This window comes from Rhodamnia argentea, chromosome 7 (genome assembly GCF_020921035.1).
Source record: "Rhodamnia argentea isolate NSW1041297 chromosome 7, ASM2092103v1, whole genome shotgun sequence".
NCBI classification, from domain to species: domain Eukaryota; kingdom Viridiplantae; phylum Streptophyta; class Magnoliopsida; order Myrtales; family Myrtaceae; genus Rhodamnia; species Rhodamnia argentea.
The window spans coordinates 25,441,334-25,452,205 of record NC_063156.1 but is presented as its reverse complement, the minus strand read 5'-3'; the positions used below and the strand labels follow the sequence as shown (position 1 = coordinate 25,452,205).

Below are 10,872 nucleotides of genomic sequence, written 5' to 3'. Positions count from 1 at the left end.
GTCTTGCTGTTGGCTGAGTGAGCTTTGTTGATCGATAAAAGTAATTAGGACGGCTAGTAGAGTATGATACGAAGGTTTCTAAAAGGTTATTATCTCTCTACCGTACAAAAATAAAATACATACATTCTGAATTCAGGCGTTAGATCCTCAATCTTTTGGAGTAAATGCGTCGTATAAAGAGGTATTTCAAATGGTCTGTCTTCCTTACACTCGCTTAGTCCACTTGGTCCTCCTTTTTTGTTGTCTTTGATGAGTTTACTTCATGGAATTGGTAGAGTAAGTTGGACTTGAGCTCAGGAGATAAAAGAGACGACTCAAGTGTAATGACGGATTAGGTTCTGGTGTCGAGGCGAGGTCCGATCCGTGGTTCTTTTTTCATCAAATTGAATAGAAGAAGTGAGGAGAGCAGGGGGTGGATGGTCGAGCCAGTTCTAGGTGATAGTGTGGCAACGGTGTCTGTCATCGGACCTCGGTCGAGCTGCCGGTGCCCCAACCCTTGTCTTTCTCGTTTCCTACTTCTTTCGTCTAGCTTCATGGGATTGTCCATGCATTGTCTAATTACTGTTATACCATCGTTGCTTGCTCGAGCTAGATCTTGCAATTCCTAGTTCCTAGGGCTCGGCTCTGTCAGCCACAGCGGGCTAGCATGTGGCTTGGTCGTACGAGCCTCCATTGTTGTGCCAAACAGATATAGAGAGAGAGAAACCAAAGGAGAGGGTGTACTGTCGAACCGGGACGTTGAAGAAAACGGCAATGGCGACTTGGATCGAGTGGCGAGAACGTCCATTTCAACGATGGAGTGGCGCCAGAGGATGCGGCTGGTGACGGCAGAGGGTCAGATCTGGCATCTCTATTGGGATTGTCCTATTGCTTCGGAGGAGAGGGAAATTCAACGATGATAAAATCATATGGGGGATTATTCGAAATCACACAAACGACCGCTACGTGTCCAGAGATTTCTCTACTATCTAATTTCCTTTGCGTTTGGTCGTTCGGATTTTTAGCCATGATATGATTGGATATGAAATCCAAAGATTTGACATATCATATCAATCGTGCTGTTTGTTGAATCGTAGTAATGCAGCCGGATACGTTCATATCGATATAAATGAATATGAAAATGCACAAATTGAGACTAAAAGAATTTCTTATAATTTATTGTTAAATCCAAGAAGAGAGGGAAAATATAATCATTCGCCTTTGCGACTATGAAAAGTTTTGCCTCTCTCGTTATTTTCGTTAAACTTTAATGTGAACTACAAAGCTATGGAGAAGAAGGGATTTTGATTATCTTTTTGTTTTCATAGACTTTTACGTGAACCGGAAAACTAAGAAAGAAAATAAATTTCGAGACTCACCGTTTTCGTAGAATTTTGTCATGAGCTAAAAAATACAAAGGAGTAACAAAACTTCAACATGAACTAGAGATACAGAGGAGAATGATATGGAGATGTTAGTTATTATTTTTTTTTTTTTAAATTTCATTGCCCTCGCTCTTCGAGAATTAAAAAAATTATTTTCAAGTTTGAGTATGTTCACTTAAAATTTGGGTTCGTCTACTTCATTTTTTACTTAATTTTCTAATTGCAAATCTCTTTTTATCATTATTTTTATTCTCCTTAATAAATTTTTTATTAAATAATAAACTATACTATTATACTTAACATATGTAATGGCAGGTATATATACGTACAAACTATACGTCATAAAGTATAAAGAAATTAAATATATAAATAAAAATTACAATCAATGAAAATGAAATTTAACTTTTTTATTTTGAGTTTTCATTTTAACATTAAAATTAAAAAATAATTTAATTTTTTTATTTTTATTTTACTATTTAAGAAATTTATTATTTAGAAAAATTAATTTTTATAACATAAACAAAAAAATCTTATTCACCTTTATTTCACCTCCCTATGAGATAACATTATCTAGGCTACATCCTTATATTGCACTTATTCTATCCTAAACGTGAATCAAACACAGAAATTTATAATATCTTGACTTTTATCTGACTATCGAATATGTAGCGTGGGCATGCATAGCAGAACTTTAATTTTAAAAATCATGATTCCTCTATTTTTGTTTCTGTTTGAGAAGTTAATTTTTCTATTTTTAGAGAGGATCGATTTTCTTTTTATTTTATTTTTTTAAAATAATTTTAAAAATATCTAAAATAAAATTATGCAATCAAATAGATTTATGCTCCAACATGGAATTATCAAAACGGATTGTTGCTGGAAAACGAGAGGTGGTGTTCCAAAACCGAAGGTCGCCTTCCCCGTGCCCCTTCGACTGCGTCTCCTTCTTTGCTCGATGACGAACGATGACGATCAAGCTCTCTCGCCTCACCGCCTCACTCCCTCTCTCTCTCTCTCTCTCTCTCTCTACTGCAATGACTGTCTAAATTATCAATCTGCTCCTTCCCTAGTGCTTCGGCTGCGGTCATCGCAATGTCCTCCGATCCTCTCTCTCTCCCTCCTCCGCCTCACCGCCGCGTTGTCGTAACTCTCTCTCTCTCTCTCTGATGCATGCGATATTCTCGACTCGAAGTTCCTTCTTCTGTCGCGATAGATTCGATTGCGGTAGCCGAAACATGATTCGTGAGCGTGTGCGAGCAGGTGGGGTGCGGGTCGGTGTCGTTGGATTTCCTGGCGGCCGTGGCTTCTTATCCCAGTCCCGACGACAAGATCAGGACCACCGATCTGAAGGTACTTATCATTATCATGTCGTATCGCTACCCGACTATGTTGCCGCTACTGCTGTTATTTTGCCGCTTCTCTCTCGCTTCAAGATTTCTGGGACCTTGCTTGCTTCTATGTGTTCTGGGTATTTGTGTTGGTCAACTTTGCGCCAAACTACTTTCGATTGACTGACTGACCTTTCTGGGTGATTGCTCGCTGCAGTCGCCTATTGTTGTTGCTCTCAGCTATTTTCGTCGGATTCAAGTGTAATCCGTTACTTTCTTTTTTCCATAATGAATGGGTGGTCTTATTAATGGCATTACATACTGATGCAGAGCGTTTTATGTTTACTACTCTTGAAGATATTGGTATCGATGTTATGATCTGGTTTGTTGGTCTTTCAGGTTCAAGGAGGTGGAAATGCGGGAAATGCTCTGACTTGTGCTGCTCGTTTGGGTTTAAAGCCAAGGCTTATTTCGAAGGTGCAGTGTTTCTTTTTGCTGGTTTCTGACTTTTCTTAGTAACCCCATATTTTGGCTTCTATGGAAGTTGGATTTATAGGACAAGCATGTTGGTTTTCTACAATATGGATGTTCTCTGAAATTAGGTAGCTGATGACACTCAAGGCAGAGGAATGTTAGAAGAGCTGGAGGCTGATGGCGTAGATACTTCATTCTTTGTCGTAAGCATCGGATGAAATATCATACTTTGACACTTGTAGCTTTGTCTAACCTCAATCTGGATCTTCTTTCTTGTCATGTTTGTTAGATTGACATTCAAAAAGCTAATAACCTTAGCTTCTATTGCATAGCAATGTTCGCCACTTAAAGATGTTTATCGGCTAATCACATGGCGAACCTTTTATGGAGACCATCACCTTTTCTTTCGTTACCTATCCAAATGTTCGTTTCCGAAGCTTCTCAAATTCATCTACCCTGATTCTTTTGTTATTGTGTGGATCGAAATTGGTGCTCATTAGTGCCAAGTCTTGCAAATTCGTCATGATGCATTATATCACACTGTCTGAGTTTTGGGATCATCCACCTAATAAGCGATTGAAAAGGACAATGAAAGGAAAGGTGTGTCCCATTAGTTTCTAACTCACTAGGGGAGGGAGGCAAAATTGTTTTTCTTCTATTAGAAGTTTGCAACTGGAATGATTTATTACTCTTGCTAGAAGTGTATTGGAAGATCGGTCATTAATCCAATGAGATGGCTAAGCAACAGTAAGTGATGAAGAAACTAGCTCCAAATGAGTGGATAACAAAGTTGCCAGAAGTTGACCCATGAACTTCATAATTTGTTGTATAGGTTCAGCAATTCATTAGGCTTCATATCATGTATTGACACAAGCGCTAGTTGATTACGTGCACATATCATCTCTTGGTTCAGCACTTCATTTGTGTGCTTGTGTCTGTCCATGTATGATGTGTACCCATGATACTAAGAATCCAATGCATATCTTCTATTGTCACCAGATCTTCTTTTACTTTAACTGCCTTGATCTCCTATCCACCTAAGTCAACATGGCCTATGTACAGGTGTCTCCGGATGGTAACTCACCATTCACTTATGTCATCGTTGATAACAAAACGTAAGAACCTCATTTTACTGTGCTCTCTCTCTCTCTCTCTCTGCACTCACTGGCACACAGTCACGTTTCTAGCTAATTTTTTCATTATACATATTGATTTTCCTATCAATTCACATGCAACATCCTATCAATGTCATTTACATTTCAGTAAAACACGAACTTGCATACTTACCCCAGGCCATCCACCCTTGCTACCACATGAACTTCCTCTATCAAGTTTGACATCTGCCCTTGATGAAGCAAGAATTGTCTTCTTTGATGGAAGGTTTCCTGAAACTGCTTTAAAGATTGCACGAGAGGTAATTGGACTGCTTTTTTGCTTGTTAACAGCTTGCACTTCATCTCGTACTTCTTTCGGCATTTTTATCAACATATGGGTCACTCGGGAGTTTATATTCATGTGACACATGCAACATCTGAGTTTGGTGCAAATGTTTAAAGATTGATAATTCGTACATTGAGGCCTTGAAAAGAAGTAACGTTTCAGATTGAGAGTTCTCACATTGATCATGAATTAGGTGCACTATGTTGAATATACCCTCTTACACAGTTTTGCATTATTTTTTGTTCTACAAATATGCCTAAAGTGGTTATTTGGAGAACACAATGGCTTAACGGAATAGAATGGGATCTGTTCTCCATCTTTCTAGTGTAGGCTTTTAGCATGAATGTGATTGGATGAACAAACCAAAGAGTGGTTCAATTAGTGTTCGACTTGGGAGCATCTTCCAGTTGTGTTTTCTACATGCAGTTATTTTTTTCAGGGGCTGAAAATAGCATCTTTCATAATCTCCAGTGCAGGCTGCTGCCATGCATATACCAATTTTAGTAGAGGCAGAAAGGTTAAGAGAAGGATTGGATGATCTTCTGATGGTGGCTGAGTATGCAGTGTGCTCAGCTAAATTTCCCAAGGCAAGCACTTTCTCTTGATAGTACTTGTTTGACATTGGCTAGAGGGGCATGTTTGTGTCTTATATTCACATCCTCTGAGAAAATTGAACACTTTGACTAACGTCTGTGATTATGTCTAATTCTCGGGAAAAATCAGTTGAGCTTTTGAGTTCTTTGAGCTTCACTCCTGTCATCATCTCTTTTCCATTGAGCTCTTTAAATCTTCATTTTCTCTTCAATCTTGTACTTTAATAGCCATTAAATCGCATGGGTAGACCTTCAATCTCTGTTATTATCATCTAAATGCAGTTTGAAACTTTGGAACCAAGGAAAGATACTTTAAAGTGAAATCAAAGGGTTACATATTAATTGGTTTTGTGTTTGAAGTGGTATTTTCAAGATTTAGTATCTATAGAACGGCTCTAGTTTGTTAAGGTAGGCGATACATTTGGAATTTCTTGTTCCATGTGCAGGCCTGGACAAATGGAGCATCCATTGTAAGGGCGCTGCTTTCCATGATGCTGAGGCTGCCAAATTTGCAATTTGTTATAGTCACCATGGGCGAAGATGGATGCATAATGCTAGAGAGAAGCGTGGACGGTCAGTTTACAATTTTTTTTAACTGGTGATATGCATTTTATTTAGAATTTCAGCCTTCATCCTCTTTGTCCAGCTAATATTTCACTGGGGTTTCTCTTTGGCAGATGATTCTGACTCTGGAGAAGTGGATGTGGACAGTTTGTTGGACTCACTGAGGCTGAAACGCCCCAATTACACATCACTGCCAACGTGTACTTTTTCGGTAAGCACATGTCTCAATTAGTTTCTTTCATGAATGCTTAATCAGTATTATTGAATTCGTGATTTGAATCGTGAGACCGTATGATCTCAAGATTCAAATATCTTGGAACAAGTCAGCTCGTTCAGAAAACATAGAGAAGTAAGAACTGGCTAAAATCAAGTGTTGGGTTGTTGTAATAGTTAAAATCACAAATTTTTAAGCAATTCATTTGGTACCAGGTTTTGGGCCTTTTTCCAATTATTTGCATAGGGAATGTCCAAGCCCCAAAAAGTAAAGAATGATCAAAACACACTTCAGGAAAAGACAAGAACTCAAAATTCAAAGAACAAATATCTCTTGCATTTTGTTTTCATTTTAATCTTTTGCCTATTACCTCTCTCTCTCTCTCTATCTCCCTCCGATATCATATTTCCTTTTTGCTACGTGGCATTCCTGATTATGGTGGTATGAGCTCAGAGGATAAATACCCTTGTCTTTCTTTTTATAAGCAAATGAAGAAAATCACCAAAGTTGGAGATAGAATGCGAGACTACCTTCTGAACAAAATAGTCTTGGGACATCAAAGTTCCCTTAGATGGGTATTTGTTGTGGCTTTGTTTATCTGGTATTTGAACTAGAAGCAATGATAATTTGCATTTCCGATCTATAACTTGAAAAAATGGTCTCAGCTCCTATAATTCCTGAAGGAATGATCATATTCCATTCTCCTTTGATTTTGCTCTTCGTAGTATTCGAACATCTTGAGTATGAGATTTCATAAATGTAACTTAGTTTCTTCACAGTATGGGTTCTGATAATGTGTCACAGAGATTACCTCATCATTTTTCTCAGTTTTGTTGAAGCGTTTCATAGGATTAATTTCATAACTCAAGGTGTAAAATCATTTTACGATACTATTGTATGTTTCCCTCATTGATTTTAGATGAAAGTCTGGTTTTGACTAACTTGTGCTTAACTAGGTGTCCGTGCTTGAAATGCAGTCTGTTTTATTCCAATGACAAATCGGATTTGTTGACCTCCCCTATTCCATTAGGCTGGGTGGATCCCTATTCATCAAGTACATAAGAAGGGGAATCCAGCAACTATTGCTGTCCTCTAGGCTTTGCATTCTTTGTCTTTGTTCAGAGTGATTAGTGATTACATCCTTTGATATGAGTTCATGATGTTCCTCTTATCTGAAGTTTCTGAACATCGGGTGGCTGCCATATATATTGCTGCACCTTGTAATGCAGATTTGGCTGGTCACCAAAAATTTTTGAAGGATTTAGTATATTGGAGTCATGAGCCAATCCCTATCCACAAAGGGCCAAAATCACGCAAAAACTCGTGAACTTTCACCTGGGGACCGAAAAATATCGCCAACTTTTCAACAAAACCCAAATAAACCATGAACTTTTACCCAAGGGACAAAAATCCCCACAGTTAAGTTTTTTGTCCATGCAAACTGATGTGGCATATGGCGTGGCTAACGGTGCTGATGTGTGGCCAAAGACATGTCAGCTTGAGCCAAAAGACGCCACGGACACTTTAGCAGAAGCCAAACAACGTTGTTTCTCTGGAATGTTGTTTAATTCCTGCTAATTGGGACATATCTGCTTCATGTATGTTTCAGGACATCGCAACTCTTTTCTCTACTAATCTATTTCTCTAAAGTGTCACAGTTAGGATAGCCACTTCATATGCCATATCAGTGTGCTTGGATAGAAAACTTAACGCTGACTATTGTTGATCGCTCGGGGTAAAAGTTTGTGAGTTTTTTGGGTCATCTAAAAGGTCGTTGTACTTTTGGCGCACTTGCAAAAGCTCAGGCCTGTTTTAGCAATTTGTCCATCAACAATGTAAATACCAGATTTTCAATCTGCTGAAAAATGAACTTCCAAGTGCCAAACAGGCTCTTATGGAGAGACTATTCAATGGGTTGTTATTACGTACTACCACATCAGCTGTTGAGGTGGTATACATTTTTTACTTGGAACACAATCATCAATTGACATGTGTCTGCTGATGTGGAATAAAAGTAAAACAAGACAATCTACCTGGAGAGACCTGTTCAGCCATGGAATCTTCCCCTCCGTTGTGCTTGTGATTTGCTCCGTCATCCCTCGCAGTCTGCTTTGTTGTCCCTTGCAGTCGGCTGGTTGTTGGCCCCGTCCACAGCCGAGCCACCCCTCCATCGTCACGGTAGCTCACAGTCGTTTCTTGTTTAGGTCTGGATTGGAGTCGTGCCTCCAGATCTTGTCTTGTCCATAGATCAGTTGTCCCGATGACCATGGACTGTGCTCGGTCATTGGCAGAGCTTCATATCTGGACTGAATGGGTCATGCTTGGGAAGAAAGCATGGCTAACGCTCCCTCTGTTTCAGATCTGAGCTGAAGTCATGCTTTCTTTAACAGCCATGGATAAACCATGCCGACGACGGTCATGGACGAGCGCTGACGATTTTGGCCATGGACAGCTAGATCTCGAGATCTGGAGAACGAAGAGACGGAGAAAACAGAGGAAGCCGGCCATACTCGCTTGGACATAGTGGTGGTCAGCTTGGTCACAGTGCTGGCGACTCCGCTGGTGGTGACTGTGAGGAGGAGCGGAGGTCGGGTGGCTGCGGACGGAGGAGATGGAAGAGAGAGAGCTCAGAGGTGAAGAGAGAGAATTTTAAATTTTTCACTTAGATTCCACATCAGTTACTGATATGGATTGAGTGTGAAAGGCTCAGAGGGAAAAATTTAAATTTTTCACTTAGATTCCACATCAGTTACTGATATGGATTGGCGTACACGTGTGTGGAAGAGAGAGAGCTCAGAGGTGAAGAGAGAGAATTTTAAATTTTTTACTTAGATTCCACATCAGTTGCTGGTATGGATTGGTGTACATGTGTCATTATATTAGTAGATATGAGTGAAAAAATACATGCCACATATGAGGCTGGTGTGGTGGTATCGAATCCCTGAATATTTCTCACTTTTATGTCCTCATAAATTATTAGGAATAAGTGCACTGGAAGTCCTTCCAGTTGAAAAGATTGTATTTTATCTGGGGCTTAGAAACTTTTTAGTCCTCTGGCTTGGTTAAGACCATGCTCTATTGATTGACAAGGTCATTCTCGTGCGAATGATTTTCTTCGTTACTTTGACAAATTCCAATGTTGTTATTAGAAGGCCAAGCTGCTTTTCTTTGTAGAAGCATCTCCTTGTCCGTAGGGGATAGTTGATCCAAGGAAATTGTTGACATCCTTCCACATGTTGCTTGCATGCAAGTTCTCTACATTTGAATTTAGCTTAAATAGAGGCTAATTGTTGTGTAGCCACAAGAAACGGCAATGTTCTTACTATAATATCATGGCCATCTTTTGGTTCCTTTTAGCCAAAAATGAAATTAACCGCAAAGGAGATCGGGACTGTGAGTGGAAGGTTATATCTGGGTACGGCCGAAAACATACCACCATCAGAACTTGTTGATACAACAGGGGCTGGGGATGCATTCATAGGAGCAACTTTGTATGGTACGGTTTCCCACCAACTCATTTGTTTGCCTGTGACTTTTCTCCCTCTCAAATCTTTTGCAATTTTGGAAAAGTCTGCACTTAGTAGTATAATTTGTCTAAATGAGACAAGGGTATGTTATTGTTTGCCTGTGACTCGATGTTTTCTCCCTCTCAAATCTTTTGCAGTTTTAGAAAAGTCTGGACTTAGTAGTATAATTTGTCTAAATGAGACAATGGTATGCTATTGTTTGCCTTATTGCTGCAGATGTAGATATAGTTATGTTGATTTAGATTTGCCAAAAAAATTTGCATTGTATTACCGTGGATGCTGGCACAGAGTTTCTAATGTCGAATCAGGATCAACTAGGAGTCAAGGACAGGTTTTTGTTCTTCCTTTTCAACTAGTGACTTTATTTTATTGTCTTCTGCTTTAAGTTCAAGAGATAATCATCACATGGAGTGGCCATATCGGTTTACTATCAAAACATACTTCTAATCATCTTCATCGCTGGTGAAATATTGGTTTGAGTCTCGACAGTCTTTTGATTGTTCGGGTCAAGCTCTTTTGCTTGATTACTCAACACGAAGATGAATGTGTAATTAGCTTTTAATATTCTCCATTTCTCTCTTTGGACGTACAAACTTTGGCTTTGTAAGTTTTTGCACGACTGACTTTACATCTGACGTCCAGATAACAAACTATACACCTTGTTGAGTTGAAGAATGCTCTCGTTGTTGTGATGGTTGCTGATGCTTACATTCATCTCAGTTCTTTCTTTCAATTATTGGCAGCTCTCTGTGCTGGCATGCCGCCTGAGAAGATGTTGCGTTTTGCAGCTCAAGTGGTGAGTGTTAGGGCCGCTTGGTTATCTTTGAGTAATTACCTAGATGGATTTACCTTCATCTCTTGACCTCGCTGATGTTTTCTGATTTCAGGCCGCTGCTAACTGCCGAGCTTTGGGAGCTCGAACCGGTCTTCCTCACCGGACAGATCGAGGCCTTACTCCTTACTTACAGTAAATTCTCTTGCAGAAAGAAAATGAGAATGACTCTCTCTCTCTCTCTCTCTCTCTCTCTCTCTGCAAGCGTGTGCGTGTGTGCGTGAGTGCTTTTATGTATCTGCAGTTTGAAAGACTGTTCCTAATCCTGAACGTCCGAATGTGCTAGACCACCTTGGCCGTAGGCCCTTCTTGTAATTGACCTCATGTTTACTATAACTTCGTGGAGTGGATGGTAGGTCTTTCTTTCGTGATAAACCATACATTTTTTTTCGCATTGTCTGATGGTGAATAAGCGGAACAGATCAAGCTTTTAATATCATCGAACAGCTCGAGTCGTGAAATTTGAAGGTAATGCCTGCACAGCAAAAAGGAAACGATCCCATGTATAAGCTGGAAATCGATGGAAACCGAGTCAT

General features: G+C 39.6%; 1 protein-coding gene across 1 annotated transcript; it reads left to right on the top strand.

The window, feature by feature from the left end:
* Nucleotides 1-2,313: 2,313 nt before the first annotated feature.
* On the top strand, nt 2,314-10,711 carry LOC115742445 (ribokinase-like). The gene is made up of 12 exons (XM_030676729.2): nt 2,314-2,507; nt 2,625-2,714; nt 3,092-3,169; nt 3,295-3,369; nt 4,229-4,281; nt 4,430-4,580; nt 5,083-5,193; nt 5,646-5,772; nt 5,877-5,974; nt 9,335-9,473; nt 10,248-10,300; nt 10,392-10,711. The coding sequence occupies exons 1-12, from the start codon at nt 2,457-2,459 to the stop codon at nt 10,473-10,475; spliced, it is 1,110 nt and encodes a 369-aa protein (XP_030532589.2). The 5' UTR covers nt 2,314-2,456; the 3' UTR covers nt 10,476-10,711.
* Nucleotides 10,712-10,872: the final 161 nt, after the last annotated feature.